This window comes from Colius striatus, chromosome 9 (genome assembly GCF_028858725.1).
Source record: "Colius striatus isolate bColStr4 chromosome 9, bColStr4.1.hap1, whole genome shotgun sequence".
NCBI lineage: Eukaryota > Metazoa > Chordata > Aves > Coliiformes > Coliidae > Colius > Colius striatus.
The window spans coordinates 29,917,849-29,940,434 of record NC_084767.1 but is presented as its reverse complement, the minus strand read 5'-3'; the positions used below and the strand labels follow the sequence as shown (position 1 = coordinate 29,940,434).

The following is a 22,586-nucleotide window of genomic DNA, read 5'->3' as shown; positions in this document are numbered from 1 at the left end:
ATATGAAACATTTGACAGCCTTTCTACATAAGGCCAACAGATCTTTCATGCTCTTTAGTTGTCTACATAACATTTTGAAAACTGACAGAGAAAAGGTAAGGAAGATAAACTGGTTTTTGTTGTTATTTAAAGAAAAACCATATATACTTGCATGTGTATTGAAGAAAGTAAAACTTTTAAAAAACATTCTCAGTTTTTTAGTAGATTTATTTACACTTGATTTCATAGTGTATTTGACAAAATGATTACTTGTGGACAAGTAACCACACAAACATGCATACATGCTACCTCAGAGCAAGCACTGCATTGAGGTGACAACTTTAACAGTGACAAGCTAAATTGACAAGTTCATTTACACATACTGTAAAATTATAATTAAACATGTTATAGCCTTATGAATGTTAAATGTTCATTTATGATGTTGTGATATTTCTGTAACAGAAGTAATTGAAATTTTTAAGTATTTTAGACTGAAAAGCTTATCAGTAACCAAGTAAAAAATATATTTGCTTTTTAACTAGTGCAAAATTGATCAAGAGAAGGATTTTGTACTTGATGAACATATTGAGAAGATTAACAGGTATTCAGCAACATTTTTTCTTTTTTATTCTTTTAGATAGAGAGCATGACATGAGATCGAGTAATAGTATCAGTGCTACATATAAGGTGATAGAAATGGACATTGAAGTTAGTAATTTAAACTTTTTTGTCTTTAGGGTGCTTTATGTGAAGCTCATGAAGTAGTTCACTTTTCATACTTAATATTTGCCTGATTCATACACCGTTATATTAAGCAAATACCTTATGACACATTAAAATGAACATTTTCTATAGAAATTGGATGGAGATTTTTTAGAGTAATTGTTCAGTTGGACAGGAAATGTTACATAGTGCATTTGTACTCATTGGTATAACGCCATTTCCAGGATTTTTTGTAACTCGGAGAAATCAAGTGAGAGTGAAAAGAAGTGGCTGAAACTCTTGAAAGATGGCAATAACTAAATTTAGAGACAAAAGATGTTGACACCAAACCAGTAGAATGGAGATGATAGCTAAAGGTTTGATATGTTAAAAACTTACACAAAAGACTGCTAGTAGTAATTAAAGTTTCTATATAAGTATCAGAGTTTAAATGAGGTTTATTGAAATGATAGAGATTTGTAAAGGAAGGAGATTCCAGTCAAATCAGTTTCTTAAAACTGTACATTTCTAAGGCAAGCCAAATCAGCTGTTTACACTCTATTTCTGTTTTACTAGCACTTCATAGGGCAGAGGAAGGCTGAAGCAGTTCATTCTTTTTTTCTTTTTTTTTCTTTGTAGTATTTTTTCAGCAAATAGTATGGAAGAAATTGTTACAAAATTAAAGCAAGATGGTTCTCCTTTTGCCACAAAGCAGCTAGAGGTAATGTCTTCTATGTTATTTTTCTTGGGGACTTTAAGTCTAGTTCTGTACTTTCTTATCATGAGGCAAACTTTCATAGAATCATAGAATGATAGGGGTTGGAAGGGACCTTTAGAGATCACCTAGTCCAACCCCTCTGCAGAAGCAGAAACTTTAGCCACCTTATTAACATAATAAATAACACCAGTAGGGTATTGGGCTCAGGTTCTCACATAGTGCTGACGGATTGTCAGTAGAGCTATTCAGACAAAAATATTCCTCTGTAAAACCACACAATGTGAATACCATCATATATTGCATAAAATTCTAAATCTAGTGAAAACAATCCAAACTCCATTTCCCTTTTCCCGTGCTCATGATTGTGTTGGTGACAAAGGTTCCTTTTATAGCTTCTCATTTTATTGCCAAAGGTTGGAATAAAACAGTGCCAGAACAATGTCATTCTTTTTCTTCCATTCTAGATACCTCATTTGGGTAAGCAGAAAACAATTTATTATGACAAAGGTTTTTTTTTAATCTTTTGAATACATTTCTGAGTGTTGGATGTAGCCACTACTCAAAAAATCTATATTAAAACTACACACTAAAGCTTCAAAAGCAAGAATCAACTTATGTTCAGCTATTCGTAATGTGTGTATTTTCTCTTTTTCCTTTGAAGTATAGGTATTTGGGTGCCTTGTAAATTTTGTCTTGGAGTTATTTAAATATTACTTACAATTAAATAGAACACAACAAAAGCTGTTCTAACTTGAGTTAGAGCTCACAGAAGAAATCCTGATCCTCGGACCTTCATTTGAGAAGAAGGAATATAATTTTGTAACGTAGTATCATTATCATTAGGCATTGAGTCCCAGATATATTTTTTTGGGTTTAGATTTTAATTAAAGGTTTAACATTTTGTCACTGGAAATCTCAAACAGTTCTTGAGAAAAAAAGTTTCAAGTTTGTCTTTGTGTCAATCAATATGCCTGGTACATTGCAAGTAGTTTAGCGTATATATTACCAAAGCAAAAATGAACGAAAGGGAAAGCCAAATTTCCCCTACTTGTATTCAAGTTTAATAAAACAGTCAAATGAGCTAGTGCTAGAATAATCATTTTATGTGTTTATAGATCTGAATTCTACCATGGGCTACCATCTGAGTTTTCCCACAAGTGGCACAGGCTGTATGATTCAGTTCTTGACTATGTTATAGATATCAGGGAACGTAGTTAGATTAGGGGCTGTTGAGACAGTTTGATAACATGCTAATAGCAATCACTTTTGATGCCTTTTATTTCTTTATTGTTTTGAGTTACAAGGCTGTATTTGTAGATTTCATGAAGTTTACTACAATTCTGCAGGGATATTTTAGTGATTAGTTTCAGTGGAGACTGAAAGCAATCAAGAACTATTTGCATATATTTTTTTCTAAGATAATTTCATAGAATTTTATGTCACTTTAAAACATAATCAGACCTCATAGAACTTTTTAAAATAGCATAAAGCCTTTAAAGGGTGTTTTGTTAAAAATATAGTTTCTACTATGAAACGTGAAAGGAGTCTGAAAATATTTTGTTACAAACATGTTAAGTAGATGGTTTGTTCTGTTATGTTTTCTTTAGTTACCCATAGCTGCTCAGCTTGTTCCGCCATGCACAGCTTCATAACTCAGATCTGCCTTATTAAAAGAAAATTCTTTTTTTCTTCTACATTTGTTTCATATTTTAATTTAGAACTTAAAACTATGTCATCTACTTGAAAGTTATGGTTTTGTGTAACTGATTTTTAAAATTTAATTACTGAAAAAATGGTCTCTTTTATTGTTTCTTCAGTTTTCTTATTTCATCTCTTTAATAAGACTTTATAGCACCTTTTTTTCTTTCATATGATTTGTAAATGAGTGACTGTCTTTGGAGTTGCCTCAAGTTCCTGAACCATTACTTGTTCTTTTTAAGAGATGAGACTGTGTTCATATGAGTTGTTTCTGTCTATTCAAAAATTTACCCACCACACAACAAATCCCATGTTTTCTAGCAGATGCAAGGGTTACTAGTGTGAACAAGTACAAGTTGGGCAGAGAGGAAGCTCGTGAAATTCAACAAGGACAAGTGCAGGGTCCTACACTTTGGGAGGAACAACCCTATGTATGATAAGGGCTCTGTAGCATCTTCCTTATGAGGAAAGTCTGTGGGAACTGGGACTGTTCAGTCTAGAGAAGAGAAGGCTGAGGGGGGATCTCATTAATATTTGCAAATACCTAAATGGTGGGTGTCAGAGGTTGGGGCATCCCTTTTTTTCCTATCTAGCAACCGGACAAGGCGTAATGGGATGAAGCTGGAACACAAAAAGTTCCATTTAAACATAATAAAAAGCTATTTTACTGTTCAGGTGAGGGAGCCCTGGCACAGGCTGCCCAGAGAGATTGTGGGGTCTCCTTCCTTGGAGGTCTTCAAGACCCGCTTGGATGCGTTCCTGTGTGACTTGATCTAGGTGGACGTGCTTCTGCAGGGGAGTTGGACTAGATGATCTCTAAAAGTCCCTTCCATCCCCATTCTGATTATATGATAAGTTTCAGACAAATTTCCGACAGCATATATTCTGTGCTAAGCAGTAGTGTTGTAGGAACAGATACCTAATTTCTTCTGTAAAAAATCCACAAAACCAAAGAAGGAAAATGCCTTTGTGAGAGACAAAAATTTAAAAGGGTTTCAGGTATAAATCTGGCTTTATCCAAGAAAGGCTTGCCAGTTACACTGGCTTTGTTTCACTACAGAAGGAGAATTGTAATTCAACATAACTGTAGCTGGAGGAAGAATGGTAGCTTGCACCCTGGCAGTTCAGCATTTTACAGCTCGTACAGACAGAGCACTGGTCTGCTGTCACGTTGCTCAGAGGAGCGGAGTTCAAAGAATTGTTTCGACCAGGGAACATGCAGAAAAACCATGACAGTCTGAGATTATCAGACATTATCCTTGATAGCAGTTCACTGACTTGTGTGAAGCAAGTCATTTTCCTCATCAGTAGTATCACCGTACCAAGAGTTCGTCCATAGATGAGAGTTTCCCATGACTTTGTGAAACCAAAGTTTCTTCAACATCCAGGTACAGGAACAGCAGCACATTCAAATGTTAAATATAGAGCCTGAAGGATTTGGTAACAGCAATGTGTAGGCTTATTTTTCTTGTTTCCCTGTATATTTATTATGATATGTATTAGTAAGCTTATGGAATAAGCCCTAACTGAAAGTCTTAACACAGATACCCTGATTTGAAGGTACACCTTGGTACATTCACATCTTGAATATACAGATAGCTTGTAGTGTTAATAAAATGCAACTACTAGTTCCGCTATAATCCAAGTATGCTGTGAGCCACACCATCCCAGCTATCCTTGTCTATCTACAGTACTTATAATTTTACTTTCAAAACATGCCAGGCTTTCATATATCTGATACTAAAGTGGTTTGAAACTCAAGTGGCTTGCATGAATAAGAAAAATATAAAGTTGCTAAAATTCTACTTTAGAATTGCTTCACAATTTAAATTGCATTTTTGAGCCAGTTACAAATCTATAGAGAGCTAGAATACTACTAGTACACTTATTTAACTCATAGTAAAAATATTTTTAAAAACCTCTTACTTTTAGAACATTACTTTTTTTTTCAGAATTTACACAAGAGAAAAAACTTAGTAATCTGAGTGACAGAAGTACCTCTTCTAATTGGATGAAATAAGCACATGAAATAAGTGCTGAGTCCAAACTTGAAAAGCATGCGATGTTTGATTTGGTGATAAGTCTGTCCTTAAGCATGTTTCCTGTGATGCTTTATTTAGATACTCATACTTTGTCAAGCTTATCTAGAACCATTGTTCAGTGCAGCCAAACAAACACTTTGGTATCTCAGAAAGTAAGTGATGAGTGCCTTATTCTATTGCAAGGGAAGTGATATGTTGAACCATTGGGTGTTTTTTTGACACGTCCGCTATTCCAGCCAGTATTCTTATAAGGAACACCACCATGTCAATGCCACCTTCTGATATTCTCTCACTGGAATTCAGGTCTATTGCAAACTCAGCTTGTAGCTTTCAGGATTATTATTTGAAATCAAGATGGTCTCAAAGATACTGGAATAGATGTCAAATACTTCTATGAAGACTTCTTTGAATTTTAGTACTACTTACTTCAGCCTTTTCACTATCTCCTTTTCAGTCTTGTTCCCTGGTACCAGTCCCCTCCTCTTCTTTGTATAGGGAATTTATTTATAGATGCACCGATGATTCATTTTTCTGCAATTACACCGACCCGTTTTCTTTCCTTGTTCCTCTTCCTTCAGCTTGATTTATGACAGTGCCTCCTCCACCTTCAGCCTCATTGGTATGCCAAGATAAGGTAGCTGCTGGATGCAGTAGACTAGTTAAGTGCTGTTTTCAGATCTTCCCCATTTCAACACCTTTAACCAGATTGAACTTGACATTACCATTTTGCCTATGAACCATCTGGTTGCACTGTGTACCATTTAACCTGGTCTGAGCAAAGGTTTTCTAATCTAGATGACAGAATATGAAACTCAAAGCGGAAACGGTACAAATTCAAAGGTAAAGCTAGCAAGAGCTTGTTATGGGAAATAAGGGGTTGAGTTAAGAGCTGCTATCCATCTGAGACCTACCTAGTGATGTAATTAGAGGTATAGCTGGGTTTTTTTTAATCAGCTGAAAGGCAGCTCATTGTTAGAGAGCTTTACAGAACTCAGGCAATGTTGACAGTTTGAGCCAGCCTTAGTTATTTCTAAACCATCTTCTCTCTCAACAAAAGTGTTCAACGTGCAAATAATAGAATCACAGCACCAGTGCTTCTAAGGTACAATTGCATAGCCTACTGCTTGTGTAGCAGTTGCTTGTTTTCCAGCTTAACTAGGCAAAATGGGTCACTGCTGTATCAGCTTGTGTCTGGAAAGGGATGAAGTGTAATTGAGAGCCAGAAAAAATGTTAATGTTGATGACTGGAAACCTGCCATTTCAATCTGTGTGTAAGGAGTCTAATGTCTGTGATGAAAATAATGTAAAGAGGCAAAGCTTACCATCTGTCACTTTTCAGTAGTGGTAAAAATGTCCTAATTAGCAGGAAATGTCTATTGTACTGTGAATAATACAGAGCTTTTAGTTGGGTGTACAGTGGAAGAAGACTCGTGTCTAGAGTAGGAAAACAAAGATCAGCAACAAAGAGATTCATCTCCTTTCTACCACAACTCTAAAAGCTTTATAGCTCAGTTCTGTTTTCTTAACTAGGATTTTATCTTTCTCCCTGCCTCTCCTTACTGTTTACTGGCATGTTGTTAATTGAAGGAGATTTATGAGAGCCAAATTTACAGCACTTGTTTGTGTGTCTTAAACAGATCATGTCTGTTGCATAATATTTGTAGCACAGAGCTCTGTCAAAAGAAGAAAAGCAAGACCTTCAGGCTTCCATTCAGCAGAGAAATGTAGGGCTGTATTACTGCAATGTCTGCTGATCCCAGAGAAGAAGCCTGGGCAAATATGCATTTGTGGTTGATTTCTTTTAATTTTTTTTTCTACAGTTTTCTTCTTCATATATTGTTTAGTGTTTGCGATGGTCATAAAGCAAATACTTGAAGTTTGTGGCTAATCTTACTGTTACTACCTTACTACTCTGACTGTTGTACCAAATAAAACTTAAATGCTGTACAATAGTAACATCAGCTACAATATCAGTATCACCTAAGATCGATTACAACTATATTTGATATTAAAAAATGGAGTATCATTGTTTGTAACACCTTCACTTTGCAAAAGAATCTGTTCAAAAATGGCTTTCAAGCTGTATTAGATTCTCTGGCTAGTAGTAATTTGATTATAAATTATGTGACCTTAGGAGTTCTAGACTTTTCACAAGCGATGGCATACATCCCACATATCTTACTGATAAAAGTTTATGCACGTAAGTTCATTTATTATTACGGCCTGGTGGGAGGGAGCGGGAGGAATAGGTATCACATAAGTGAGCTCAAAGAGAAGACTGCCATCATTTACTTCACAAAGTTTAAATGCAAAAGAAGCCAGACTTGGAAATGTGCCTAAATGGTAGAGAACAAAAATGTTAATGTCTTCCCCAGACTATTAACAAGATGTCACCTACATCCTTAAAGATAACTCTCAGACAGCTCAGAGAAGGAGCTTCTATGAGCTTACAAGATGTACTCAAGATGGAATACAGATTGAGCCAAGCATGCATGGTAAGAAAGCACCTGAGCCCTTTGTCTCTTTCCAGCCATGGAGAGGTATCAAATTTATCAGAGACTAACTTTTACATAGATTACATCAAGGACTCACAATTTCTATGTTTTATATTTCAATATTTCTTCGTACATTTGTTAGGCTGTTACTTTCTTTTTTGACATTCCATGTCTTTATATGCAACTTGAAGGAGACTAAATTAATGATGGTCAGATGGGAATGGTAGAAGGGTTTTGTTAAGAAAATTATGATATTGTTACAATACAGAAAGTTTGGTGTTTGACCCATAATTTTAGAACTCTGGTGTTCTTGAACAGATTTCCCATTTAAATTACTTAGTCCTCATTTCTCATCATCAGGATGTAAACAGTTGTATATCGCTGCCTTTCAGGCAGTGAGTGCTGTGATAAATTTATTATAAAGAAAACAAGATATTTTACTATTGTTTGTAGTAAGGGCTGAGTACTTGGATAACAAATGAGAAAGTGATACTTTCAGCAGAATGGAGTTGTTAACTGAATTATCTGAACACAGACCTCAAAGCTTCCCCATGGCATCCTTATTAGTTTTGGCACATTTTCAAATGAGATTATGTATCTGGTTGAGTGATTTGTGATAGTTTAAGAAAATGCTTTAAAAATCAATTAGCAAAAACATACCTAGTTCTGATATGTTGTACTGCCTGACTTCATCCTTGCCATATCTTTCCTGGAACGAGTATTGTTTGCTCCATTACTAGTGAAGCATTATTAGAGATGTAAATGTTAGGTTTACCCTTATTAAAAAAACCCAACTGGAATGTTTCCAGGATTCCATGTAACTGCAAAATATGCAGATGCATCGTAGTTCCTGAAGACTAGGCTTTCTCTGAAGATTTTCTGATCCAATACACCTTAGCCTCCATCATGCAAAACTTTTTAGAAAAATCTGAGATGTAGCACAGAGAGGGCTTGTACTGTGTAAAAGCTGGCTGGTCACCTACAGTTCAACAGGCTTTAGCAAGTAAAGACAAAGCAGGACTACATGAGAACAGTACAAGTAGGATTTAACTGAATCTTGAGAACTTGCATCTCAAGCAGAAGTGGGACAGGGAAAGATGGGATAAATAGAATCTGTCATGATATGGCTGTTTTTTTTAATCTTTCAGAGGGGCCACGACTTCTTTGAAGGGGTTCGAGCAGGTAAGCATGCGCTCCAGAAACATTCCTCAAACTTAGTAATATGCAAACTCACTGTTGTGTTGCACCTCTGGAGGCTAAGAAAAGCACATGCAGCCACAGCCCAGAGAACACTTCTGAGCTTGCTACAGTTTTGCTTATTGGACTCCTGTATGGCTAACATTTTATATTTGTTCCAAAGTGTTAACAGCCATGTTGTTTCCTTTGTGTAATCTCAGTTGCATATCGTTATTTATCCACCTGGTAACACAGCAACATGAAAAGGTTTCATGTTTCAGTTCATTGGAAAAGTTCAAAATATATTTAATGACAGTAGTGAGTAGCAATGTGCATCATTTCTGTGTCCAGATTTAGTGTTGCCACATAGCTAGTTCAGTCAGCTATATGATAGTTTAAGACTCAAAGACAAGAACAGCTATTTGCGTAGAAAACAGAACAGAGACTATTTTCACCCTTGTCCAAAATACCTCTGTATAGAGGTGCTTCACTATTAGCAAACTATATATGTAAACTTCATGTTAAATAATTCAGCATTGGACAAAATAGGTGAAGCAGTGAAAAAAAGTGAAAGCAGTGGCACAGCAAGTTCATTTAGGGGACAGACTTAGATCCTGTCCTTGATTCTACTGCTGATTCACTATGCAGTTTGTCAAACTCAATGTCACATCTGTTAGAGATTGTAGTAATTATTTATGTACTATTCTGCACAAGAAGAAACAAAGCAGAGGCATTTCTTTTCCAAGGAGCTTACAGTAAAAGACTTTTGGATTAATAACACTTTAGGGTTGAGGGAACCTGGCTTTTAATTCACACGGTTATATACTTGAGTATGTTTTATTACTTCTTTTTCATTTTTTATAGCTATCTTTATAATGTAGCTTAAAATCCATTTGAGTAATGGCTCTTAGTTTGAGTGTTCACTATTAGTAATACTGTATTAAAGATAGGCTGAGGTGAGAGCTGCAAAGTTTGTTTGTACAGCATGGAAAGAATCTCTGATATTAACTAATTAATCTTTATCAATTATTAGCAGAGACTCCTTTGAAGAATTTACCACACATGTTGAGAAGCATGTGGTTTTCATTGTGTTGGTAATAGGGACAAGGATATCTTAAAAAGAATATTCCCATGATATATTATAAATCATCATACAAGCTGCTGAAATGTATTTAATCAAGGAGTGACAAACTCATAGTCGGAAAGTCAGATGAACACTAAATTGTCAAGGTCATTAAACCACCTGGTGATGTGGTAGAGGACAAAAGCAAATCACTTGTCAGTATGGCCAGTAAATTACACTAACTGTTTGTAAAGAAAGCAGCAGCAGGGAAGCTTCTCTTTTACGTAGGATGATGTAGCAAAGGCTTAGCTATATCAGGGGAGGTAAAAAAACTCATTGGAGATCCAACTGTACTGAGGAGATTGAAGATATTGATAATAATTGTTCTTTAAATGCTTTTGCTCCCTGTTTACTGTATAGATCTTGTTCTCAGATTTATCTTCTTAAAATGGTTTCTGTTGTTTGAGTGGTGCAGAATCTGAGTCAAGATAATTTTTTTAGTTGGGTGTAATCTCATGAAAATCATTATTCAACAACATGCTGGGTATCCTTTTTTAATAGGAAGTAAGATTATCAAGTGTTTCACAGGATCAACTATAGTGAATAAAAATGAAAATGTAAAGTATCAACTTTTTCTTTATTAAAGCATTACATTCCAAGCATTTAAGAGACAACTGTTGACCCTGTCTAACGGCAAGGGGATTAAGAAATTAAGATATAATAGAGTTTAGTTTTGAAGCTTGTTTTTCAGCAGCAATGGCCACAGGTAGGTTTTAATAACAGCTATTATCAGCCTCAAACCATAATTTTGGTAGGCATGCTAGGGAAGTAGTTTAAAAGCTTTTTAAACCTGCTTTGACCTGAGGTCAAAAGTCTCTTTTTTCTTTTAGCCAGTTTTCTCTCAACTAGAGTGAAAGTCTTCTAGCAAACAGTCTTCCCCATTTACGATTCTTGTGATTTGAACTACTAAGGAAAAGCCAAAACCTTTAAAGCATAGATCACACAGATCATACACTTCATCAACATTTTCTCAAATAATGGTATATGTGGTCTTTGAATACTTGAAGTATCCATTTTACACTTTGATTTATAGAATAATACGTCAAGTAAGAAATGCATAGCTCTGAGTAATTCCCAAGAATTTTGGTTTTTAATTGCTATGGCATAAGAAAAATGGTCATTTTTAGTCAGTGCTCCAACACATCCAGGTAGACCTCAATCTCAGCAGCCTGATGGGCAAAATTCTTTTAGATTAGCCTCCTAACTATTGGTGCTGGATAGTACCCTTCAAGTGGAATGATAAAGGCTTTCTATATATTTTCTGATCCTGCAAATATGATATTTCTGTAAGGCTTCTGCCTTCTCCCCTGCAGTGCCAGCAGCTGGCAGGTGTGAGCCTTTACCTTGGCCACACAAACCCCCTGCAGTCAGTGAGTAGGTAGAGATATTTCAATGCAACAAACAGAATTTCAGGAACTTAGAATTATGAGTGTTTTGACTGTGCTGAACGAGTCTAAGCAACCAAACACAAATTGAAGTCTGGTAAAGTCACTGCTACTGAACATTTTGGATTTTTTTTAACAGGATAAAATACAGGAACAAACACTTAACACAGTATCTACCTTCATTTACTTTTACTGTAATGAACTTCTCTAAACTTACCCTAGAAGTCTTCAGACTTTGTTCTCTTCATGTAGTGATCGATATCTCAAGCTGGAGAAACAAAAATACACAGAAGTTAATGCAGAAAGGGAAGATTTTCATGATGCTATTAGAACACATATTTTAACTCATATAAGATTAAACATTTCATTGGAAAAGCTGTTATAAGCATTTGGTTTATCCACCAGAGTAAAACCAGCCACGTACTCAAACGTAAAGGCTAATTTGATTACACAGTAGTGCTGTAGAGTGGAGAATTATCAGCAATTCCTACTGTATTTCAGAGTTGCAGCTGTAGGAGCATCCACATGTACTTCTTGTTTTCCTCTCTAACTTAAAGCATCTCTAGTCAATGTTGGCTTTCATGGATAACAGTTAAGGTTATTTTGGTCAGAATGTAAACTTCAACTACAGTTGAAGAAAATCATTAGGTAAGTACTACTCTGATGGCATAAATATAATTGTTTGGGACAATTATGCTTTTTTATCTAAACCAGTCAATGTCTTCACATCACAATGTTTAAAGTTAACTTGCAGAATCATAACTTTTCAGTAAGTTACACACTTGAATGACCTTGTAAAATCACCTCCACAGCACATTTTTTATAACGAACTGCACACATGGATTCTGCTCTCTGGGGAACTGCAACTTCTATCTATATAAAGGGTTTATTTGCAAAATAAGTGTTTATTTGTATCCAAGGTGTCCTTTCTCCTGCATTTGCATGTAGCTGGCTGTGATTCTCATTTCTCTTTAAAAAGGCAAGCTAAAGAGGTGTGATGTCTTTATTCTTCAGCTACAGAAATATTTAATTAGGGAAGTTAATATAATTTGAATGGTATTTATTTTCTAGGTACTTTTCATGTGTTGGTTCTATAGGGAAAAGTTAAAAAGATGTTTTCAAGTCACATTATTTACCACAAATTGCCTGTCTTTTGGTAAGACACAACCTTGAGGTTGGCATTCTTTCTACTGAGCTTAAAATTCATCTCTTTTGCAGACCTCTCATGCCAAATAGTTCTAGTTTAGTCACTAAGAAAGAAATCTGTTTAGAAAGCAATGAGAACTTACTAAAAAACCAGCTTTTTTGAAAAATATCTAGCCTCTGTGTCTACTCTAAACATTCAAACAAATCAACAAGCTAATTCTGTACTCAGCAGAGGAACTTGAGAGGTGATTCCTGCCTGTCCTCCCTTATATGCTGTGGACGGTGTTGGTCAGGAAGTGTCCTGGGACACAAGTGCATCTCCAAATCTGTCGCTGATATCACACGCATGAAGGGAATGTGTATTGAGGAGCAATGTTGGGTAGTCAGTGCCTCCTAGAGATGCACAGTTAACTGTAGCTATTTTTTTCTAAATTATAAAAATTTTACATTTTGAATAGCATTTTCATGGATTTTCTTGGAGCAAGAAAGGTGCTTAAAAGGATGCTCTGCAATTCCATTCATAGTGGTAATTTTTACATGCAAATAAACTCTCTCTTGTCTTGTTAATTCTTTGCTAGTGCAACTATTCTCACTGACGTGCCTTCAACGTTCCTGTGATTCAAGAAATGCCTCTTGTGAATTGATATTGGTCTTGTCACAATTTTACAGGCGATTCCTTCACTGATGATTTTGTCTTCAGTGATATATTTCCCAGGATACAGTGTAAAGTGTACATATGAGGATACAAATCTTCACCATTAAATCTACATAGGTCTGCAGTATCTGTCAGTATTTACAAGTAAATATTCTTGATTTTCCCACAAAGGTCCCCGGCTTTACTCTTTCCTCATTTGTTATTTTCTTATTAGTTTAGATAATGTGTTTACATTAGCTTTAAGCATTTAACACCTACTTTGAGTCATCTGCTATAGTCTACAAAGTCATATTTTGCGCAGAGTTGTGAAAGCCCTAGTCCAAAGGAGCGTCATGTATGTATGCTCTTCCCAGTTTCACATGAAAATACAGTCAGTGCTAAGTCTAACACAAAGCACTAATTTCAGGTCTATTCCTTCAAAGCTTGATCTACTTCTGAAGTGATCCACTGTTCCAGCTATCATCAGGCAACTCCCAATCTCTACACAAGTCGCAGCTCAAGAAATTATTAGGGTGGAATTATGTGTTACAAAAACTCTGACTTCTCAACAGCATATTGATTTTTCTCCCCTATGTGTTCGCAGTAGTTGTCTGTTTTGATGCAATTTGAAGTCATCTTAATTAGAGTTTACAAGTAACTTTTGGGTTTTTGTACTCCATCTGACAGTGCTGATCGACAAAGACCAATGCCCCAAATGGAAGCCAGCTACTCTAGAAGAAGTCAGTGATGAATTTGTGGACAATTGTTTTAAGCCATTGGGAAACAACGATCTCAAGTTGTAAAGATCCAGCCTACTGACATCTTATACATCTGCTTAATTCTGTGATATACAAATTAATAGTAATGTGATAACGTTTGACAAGGCTCTTTTAGCTCTCCTGAGATTCTGAAGTCTACTTTTTGCACTCAGGAATAGTCTCTTCTGTTATGCTGCCATAATGGCAAAATAATTGTATCTCTGGTTAATAAGGGGAAAAATTACTTTAGTGCACACCGTTATTTTTACTGCTTTACACAATGATTAACTTTTTTTTTTTTGGGTGTCAGCTCTTAGTTTAGGAGGAACTTTTTTGGTGAGAGAACATGGTTAAGGGAAAACTTAATAAACAAGAAGTTGGGAGACCACTGTGTTCTTGACTCTGTCACTGATCTGTTAAATTTAGATAGTGTCTCAGATTTTTCTCTGTACAATGAACACAAAATATACTTAAGGCTTTAAACTAGTCAGAGCTACCCAAGACAATGCAAAACATGCTAAATCCATGGTGTTAAGTAGTTATTTAAATAAAAGACTGACATGCGATTAGTCTGAGAGCAAGAAATTGTTCTACTGATTTAACATTTGGTCAGTATTCAGTCTTGCTATGTAATGTAGACATTGTTTCAAGTGTTGTAATATTGCCAAAGCCTCGAGCACACTTCCATTTGCTTGTAAAACCAACTATTTTAGAATGCCATTAAGTCTGATTGAACTGCATAAGTAGTTTTTCATGATTTCAAAATTTGCTAGTTTTTCCTGGTGGTATAGTAGTGAAAAAGTAAGTCTCAGATCTTCCTCTGACTGCTAAGCAGCACATTTCTTGTTGATGTTAGTTATTGTCTAATGATTTTAGTGGTAGATGTCAGCCTGGCCCTAATACTGTAAATGGCTGGAGTTCATCTATACCAGCCCATTTGGATTTGTGCTTGTGCTTACTAACATTGGGTCTGATGGGTAGAAAATCTGTCAAATGCAGGAGGACCACAGCAATACATATTGAACATATATGAATAGGAGAAGACATGAAGTATCTGCTGCTACATGGATTCTATAGTTTTTTAACGCAACATACCCTAACAAAGACATTTGTTGGGACCAAAATTTAAATACACATAAAAACCCCCTTGTTGTATGTACATTAAAGGTTGCTGGGTTCTGATACTAATAATACTTGATGTTATAAGACGTAACTTGATAAAAGTATCATATTTTGAGGGGGGGTAAATTAATTTTCCTATTGCGTATGCAACACATAGTTACTAATCTTTCATCAGCATTAAGACTGCACATTGTTTTATGGCTAATCAAATAATATATCAGTTTCTCTTCGTACTTGTTTCTACAGTTACAGGCAGGTCATGAATTAAAATTTTGGCTTCTCTGAAGATGAACCAGAACCTACAAGAAGGAAACTTTTGTTCAAATGACAGTAATCAGTATTGGGGAGAGCTAGAGCACATCTGAGTTTTCAACATTGGGCAGTTTTTATTACCAACACTAATTTGTCTTCACTGGCTTAAATCTCCTTTCTTCCCAGAAGCTGTTGCCTAGAAACCAAGTCCAGGAAATTCAGGTTTCCAGGTGAGATACTAGAGTGACTTTCTGAGCCTTAGATATGAGCAAAATGTAAGGCAAAAAATAGCATCTTAAAGATAAAATTGTTAAAATTTCAATGCAAGTTAATTTTACCCTGTATGTATTTGTTATGAGACATTCCTTGAGTTCATTTTCCAAAGTAGTTATTTTAATACCTTTAAGGTAATTCTTAAAATAGGACTTAAGTTTCTGCCTCGTGCTGGTTCTGTGAGAAACGTAAACCTCCTCTCTTAAATTGTTATATGTTGTAGATTCTTAAACAATGGCTATTCTAAATTTATTGTTTCATTTGGAATGTTTCATAATGGAATTGGTTCATTCCGTATGTTTGTACAAAAGGAGCAATCTTCAGCGACTATATTTAATGAAAAACACAGTAATCCCCAGGGAGTGGGAATCGTGCCTTCTCTGATTTACTACATTTCAGCCAGAGTATCCTTCTGACTCAATAAACTTTGGCTTGCATGTTCAGCTGCTTCCAAAATGTATGTAAGCAGGAATTGGCCCAAACACATGGTAACAAGATCCTATCCCATCTACACTTTTATCAAATAAAAGTCATACAAACAGATGATAAGTTTAATTTTATTTGGTCCACAAGAAAATATTTTCCACAAAAAATATTGTAAAAATATATTGGAGTGTATTTTATTTGGGAATACTGGTGTGTCTTATTCCAGAAATGTCAACGTTACAAAGTTGTGCTGCAGCTAATGTGTTTTGAACCATTATTAGAGTATCAAGTCAGTCACATTGTTACCCGCGTCTCTCAGACTTAATGTTTCCTGGAGAAAAGGAGTGTATTTTTAACTCCTAAATATTTAGAAGTAAATGGCGTTGCAGAGTATGCCAGTCCCATACTGGAGTGCCTTCATGACACAAAATGAAGTAAAACAATCAGTGACAACTTAGCTGGAAAGCCACTTGAAGTGGCTTTATAAGACTATAGCACATCTTAGAGTAATCTAATTTGAAGTAAACATGTAATGTTACCAGTATTGTGCCTATTAAAAATACATTAGAACTGTGGAAAGAGATCTCCTTTCATCTCTCACCAGACTGCAGAATTGAACATATGTTGTTAGGGTTTTTTTTTTTTTGCAATACTCACTGTAAAAAGATTATTGTCCAGGTCAGAAGCAGCCTCCCTGTTCTTTGTAAGCTCATTTCCAAGTTTTCCTTTCCATTTTCTGCATGCTTTCCCTGAAGTGCCAGTGTCATAGAAAACATCATAAACCAGCTGGAATTGCACTTCAGGCCATACTGGAGCTGTTGTAGTCTTCACGAGGGGAGAGAGGATTTGTGGTTGGAGGCAAGTGGCCAGCTGTTAACAAGCAGTAGGCACTGTGGTAGCCATGCATTCCGGCATGGCTCCAAGCAAGCGTTATAGCCGTCCCCTACATGCCATACCCCCAGCGGAAGCTCCCTGGGATGCACGTTTAGTTACACCTGGGAAACTCTCTCCTCTGGGGACATTTTGGGTATTTCTCAGTACAGGTGCTACAATAACTTTAGACTATTCTTTTATACTATCTTCTAATTCTGCCTGCTGTTGGACTGTGCAGTGGCAGCCTGCCAAGGGAGAAGCTGTGTTCAAAAGCTCATCTGATAGTCTGCCTCCTGAAAGTGTCAGATATTAAGGCTACATCCAAACAAAGGACTGGAGACATTGCAACACCAAGCATTGCAACGCCTACCTCCCCATGGCAGCCACCAAGGAGTCTGTACAAGGGTCAGCAAGTTTGCTTTTAAAGTGAGGGCAGTTCTCTATCTGCTGTTCACCTGTCCAGTAAACAATGTCCATACAATTTGGCCTTTTTTTTATTACTGTCTTGGGCAGCAGTAACATTCTTGAGTTGAAACTAATGTTATAGAAGGGTTGGCTTTTTTTTTGTAATAAAGCTTTATTTTGGCTATAATAAGAACAGGAATCTTTTGTAATACTGTGATTATGCACTATCCAATTCTATGTACTGATCTGATCAGTGTCTTGGTTTTGCTTTTTAATTCATCCTAATCTATGGCATGGAGTGTTTTTAGATGGAGCAGATGCGGAGTATAAACTACTGTTGTATGTGCTTTAGAGCTTCCAGGAACATCACTGTTAGCAGTAGAATTTAAATAGGACATAAAATTTAAATAGGACATAAAACCTTAGTCCCACTTTACATATGGCTTCAAAGAAAACAAAATTGCTTAAAAGAAAGCACAAATAGGTTTTGTTCCCTTTTTCAGCAAAAGCCTGAGCACAGTCTTCATAGCAGGGCCTGCTCTGGGCACTGCGAATTCATGGCAGTCTTGTGCTGGCCTAGAGAGACACGTTTTTCACTGTTCACTCTTGATTCAATCACTTCTTCACAGAGGTGAATTTCAAATAACCAAGTTTGTGTCTCCGTTTGCAAAACAGCTCAATTCATAACCTGGCACATGTCTTGAGATTAAGCCAACAATAATGATTTACATGGTCCTCTTCCTGCTTGCTTCCCATTACTACAACTACGTGTACCTTTTAAAAATAGTAACAGTTTTTGCCAGAATGGAAAACATTTTTCTATAAAATGAAAACATAAAATGGAAAGTACTTTGAGCTAGGAAATAAATTCCACATCTTTTAAACTGGCCATAACAGAAAAAGGAACAAACAGGTGCTAGAACGCCCAGCTTTTACAAGGCATTCACTTTGTATAAAATGGCAACAAAATTGTAGCAAAATTGAGCCTACAGAAGCTGAAGGAAGGTGTGCTGTCCCAAGGGCGTGACTTTAGAGTGAAGCAGCCAGAGTCCCCATGAAACAAACAGTCCTAAATCAATGTTACACCTCTGAAGGCTCATTTCACTAGTAAGCATCAGTAGTTTTCACACGCGTCTCTGGGTTACAGTTAAAAAAAACCCCAAATAACAAAACCACAAAAAAACCCCAAACTAAAAAAAGCAAACAGCTTTGGTCTGAACACAGTGATCAGATGTCATTAAACTATCTTACTGCAGGATTTTAGAGACTAGCCTTCATGCACTTAGGGAAGCCAGAGCATCTGTTAATTATAATGAACTCTTTATCAATAGTATAATGGTTCTCACTGGTTCACTTATGAATGGCTGTTGAATAATGTCATAATCCAGACCATTCCTCAAATACTGTTTGAGTTTATGAAGTGTTCTGCGTCACCCTCACTTTGTGGTTTTTAGTCAGGTCAGGGAATCAAAGTAAAATTTGTGACAGCAGTTTTCTTTGCTACATGCAGACCTTAGTTTCACTTCAGCAAAAGGAGGACATTTACCAAGCACAGAGACTTCTTGTCCCTTCACCTACAAACAGGCCACGGATTTGTTACGCAGTACATAAAAGTAATCCACACTTTGTTGCTAAGCATCTTTGGGGCCTCTGTGGCATTGCTTGTACAGTTGCAGGGCAGCCACCCCTCTTCTCATTCTCTAACACTAATTTCTGATCACATTCAACACATACAAAGACAGAATATACTCAACGTACGCCCAATAACAAAGGACACAATAGGTTCTACTGTAATCCAATTAGTTTCTTAGCAATATAGATTAAAAGGCAAATTTTTTCAGCCTCTCCTTGCAAACACATTCATAGAGAGGCATTATGCTTTAATCACAGCTGGTTTTACTTTATTTGCACTAGTACCAAATACAAACTGCTTAACAGATGGAATGTTGGCTGTGGAGACAGTCCTTGTCAGTCAGAGCTCAGGGCACATCACTTTCAATAAAAGGGATGTCACTGTATTTGCTTTCAGTCACCGCCCACTGCTTCACCGCCTGGTCAAGAATCTCACGGGAGAGACGGTGTGCATAGTCTAGCACTATAGTGCTTGAGGGACTTTTCTCATCCATCTTCCCTGCTATCAGTGATGACTTCTCCCCAGAGCATCCTTCATTACCTTCCCTGATCCTTTCATCCTGGAGAGCATTTGAACCTGCCAAGGCATCCTTGGATTTGATGCATCCCATGGTACATTTGAAAATGTAGCTGCAAAAGTCAGTTTAACAGCATGTTTTGGTAACTTGGGAACGATTTCCTTGTTTGATGCACAGTGTCGCTGCTTCTTGCTAGTGGTTCCAGTTATTTTCAAAGGACAGAATGTCTCCGTTTGTGCTTCTTGACTTCTGAAGAAATCTGTCAAAACAGTGTTTCATATCAATGCAATAGTTGACCATTCTCGGTGAGCTTAAAGGAAAGCTCAATTTACTGCAGACAGTTGTAGAAGCAACTTTAATACATCTCTGCATGGTGTGCATAAAGTGTTTTTATCACTAACATCCATCTACCGCAAGTAGGCAAAGCTTGACCTGAATTCAAGGTGCCTTTGAGTGCAATTCCCAGTATGTAACATAAGCCATCTAGGAATGTAAGGGTCTTGGGGAAAAAAAACCCCTGTTTCTTCCAAACTGACAATGCAGCGCTGTTTTCCCAAATTCACAAACAAATACTGTTCAACTCCAGTGACTGCTGCTGCTGCTGCTTCTAAAGAAAACAAAAATAAAACCCCATACCAGCACACAGACGCACTACACATACACCACCTAACAAGAGCCTTGTGCCCTGGCTGTTGTACACCCTTTGGGCAAGGCTGACACTAATTCTCAGTGTCATTCTGCTGTTGCTCAAGGAGGCTTGGGCACGCAGTCACGAAAGGGATTCACAAGAAACAAGAGCTGCTTTTATGAGTTTTTTTCCCCGAGAGCTTAGGGAAAGCAGCAGCAGACTGCTGTGTTCAGAGCAGTTCTGACAGAGCTAGAGCACCATTCTTACCAAAGCAGGGCAACTGTATGTCATGGGATGTACTCTAGGGAGTGTGAGCAATGAAACACCCGATAAGGTCCATATGTCAAACTCAACAAGCTTTGGTCAGCCCCAAATTCTGGTATATGTTTATTAGCCTACAGAGCTATTTCTCAGGCTACTTTCCCTATACGTGCAAAGCAAAATCTCATGATATGCCTGACTTTAGTTGGTGTGAGCTTACCCACTTCTCAGAGTTAATAGACTGCCAGCCAAAATAAAGACTGTGGTACACAGAAACCAACTGTTCCCTACCGCTTCACCCAATGACATTGTACTAAGGTCAGCCAAAGTTAAAGACTTCTTTTGTAAATAGCTTTTGAGGACACAATCATGGCAGAGATGTTAAGCCTTATTTGTTTGCTTTATATATTGTGGGAAACAGAGGCTCTGATCCAGTAACCTGATCACAGGCAAGTATTTGCAGAGGAAATCAATCCTATTTGCAGGCAAATCGTGTTCCACAAGTATGACGGGACTTCCTCAGTCTGGCAGCTGATTCATGAGTACCAGGTTCACAGAGAAAAGCTTCCCTCCTCTTTCTGCTTCTGAGAAACTTCACAACCTGTTCAGAAAATAGTTTGTAGGACTGCAGTGCCAGCCCTTGGAAACGGTAGTTGGCATTCCTGGCAGAACATCAGATCTAAAGGGCTTCTGAAACCACAAAGTACTACAAATGTTTTCATACCTTTAGCTTTGTATCAGCACATTTCAGCATTTTAGAGAAGTGTTTGTAAATCACTTTAAAAACATTAAGTTTCTTTTGTGCATAATGACACATTGCAGCATCAGTCTGTGCATTTTAGAGCAGGCAGCATAGTTAACAAGCCTGTAACATAAACCTTGCTGCTAGCATTTGTAATATTACCCAACACAGAGGAGAGCTAAGCTATCAGTGAGATTTTAATTGTACTAACTTGCTGTTAAATGGGTAAGAGGAAGGATTCCCTTCACTGCACAAGAAACCACATTTGTCCCTATGGAGGTTTATAAAAAAACCATGAGCTTTATACTTGTGCCTATCAACTGCACACACTGACAAAACTTAAACCACTTATAGAACATGCTTAGCCAGAAGCCAAAGAGATACCTGAAAGCAATTCAGACATCTGAATAATGCACAACTTTCTAATGGCAGTATCTCATGCACATCTAATTTCAATATTTACCATTAATAAAACATTAAAAAAAATGATTTCTACTTGCTCTTCTGGACAAACGGTAGCTCAAAGTATCTAATATGGCAAAGAATCTGAATGAAAGAACTTACAGGGCAGTATATATTAGCTAGAAAACTCAAGTATACATTTATAACTCTTAGGTATTTTAAATATTAGTTTTGCAAAATTGCTAACCTTGTAAAACCAGAAGCCTTGTGGGACATTTTTTTTTAGGAACTACTAACTACTATTGTTATCTAGCACTGACAGAACTACTATTTAGCGCTGATAGAACAAGGCTGGTTTTGTCCTGTTCTGTGGTTTGAAGAATCTAAAGGTGAAAAGTACACTGTCAGGAAGACTCAGATCTTCATCCTCAGCGACTCCCCACGACCACTGAAGGAGGCGTGATGGAGGCGTAACCTGGGCGGACTAAGGTGGGACAATGTGCGGAACTGACAATTTGCGTTCTTAGAAGTGATTAACATAACCCAACCTTTTTAAAGAACTGTAATGAATATGAATGTCTATTGATATCTATTGTCTATACAAAACGAAAACCTAATGGCTGGGGTGTGCATGTTTTGGGGAGAATGCCCTCTGCACACAGCACTGCAATAAAGAACACCTGCTTAATAGTCACATTGGCTATTGAGTCCTGACTGGCATTTTCTCGGTATCAAATCACTGATAGCATCTATAACCCAGCACTGCTGATGCCTAAAAGCTGCAGTCTTTATCGAGCCAAGGAAACACACAGGCTTCATTGGGAGGTACACAGCTATGCTGTGTCCCTTCTCACTACCCTTCTGGTAACTACTGTGTTCTCCTTAGGCTGTAGATTTAAATCTCAGATTCTCCAACCATACAAAAGCTCTACACCACGGCTGATAAAACATATTTTGTTCGTTTCATCCCTGACACTTTATTTAAGGAATATTCAGGTTTTGATTTTTTTATCTAAGCCTGGAGTCATATTCTTTCATATGTCATCTTTTTTTTCACTTTTTAAAGGAGGTCTGCTAAGTGGTAGCAAACTTTAGTTGGTATTTTATCATCGTTGTAATATGTTTCTGTCCTACAACTAGAGATTTCTTTTCCTCTTCTGTTATGGGACACAAGCAGATGAGTTAGAGTCTAGCAG

General features: G+C 36.9%; 2 protein-coding genes across 8 annotated transcripts in view; one reads left to right on the top strand and one right to left on the bottom strand.

Annotated features, from left to right (window-relative positions):
- Positions 1 to 16,600, top strand: part of HIBCH (3-hydroxyisobutyryl-CoA hydrolase) — a 47,181-nt gene extending 30,581 nt beyond the window's left edge. For 3 of the 4 annotated variants that reach the window (XM_062002485.1, XM_062002482.1, XM_062002481.1), the window contains 5 exons: positions 522 to 580; positions 1,321 to 1,402; positions 7,515 to 7,634; positions 8,783 to 8,816; positions 13,786 to 16,600. In XM_062002485.1, the coding sequence (XP_061858469.1) occupies positions 522 to 580; positions 1,321 to 1,402; positions 7,515 to 7,634; positions 8,783 to 8,816; positions 13,786 to 13,901 (411 nt within the window). In that variant the 3' untranslated portion in view covers positions 13,902 to 16,600. The remainder of the gene's footprint in view (positions 1 to 521; positions 581 to 1,320; positions 1,403 to 7,514; positions 7,635 to 8,782; positions 8,817 to 13,785) is intronic. The other variant, XM_062002484.1, reaches the window with a different exon arrangement.
- The window catches only part of C9H2orf88 (chromosome 9 C2orf88 homolog), a 58,072-nt gene that overhangs the window by 28,941 nt on the left and 6,545 nt on the right, over positions 1 to 22,586 (bottom strand). For 2 of the 4 annotated variants that reach the window (XM_062002486.1, XM_062002487.1), the window contains exon 4: positions 18,991 to 19,616. In XM_062002486.1, the coding sequence (XP_061858470.1) occupies positions 19,187 to 19,450 (264 nt within the window). In that variant the 5' untranslated portion in view covers positions 19,451 to 19,616 and the 3' untranslated portion in view covers positions 18,991 to 19,186. Of the gene's footprint in view, positions 1 to 5,565; positions 5,778 to 11,535; positions 11,587 to 18,990; positions 19,617 to 22,586 lie in introns of those variants that run through there. The other 2 variants (XR_009819261.1, XR_009819260.1) reach the window with 2 other exon arrangements.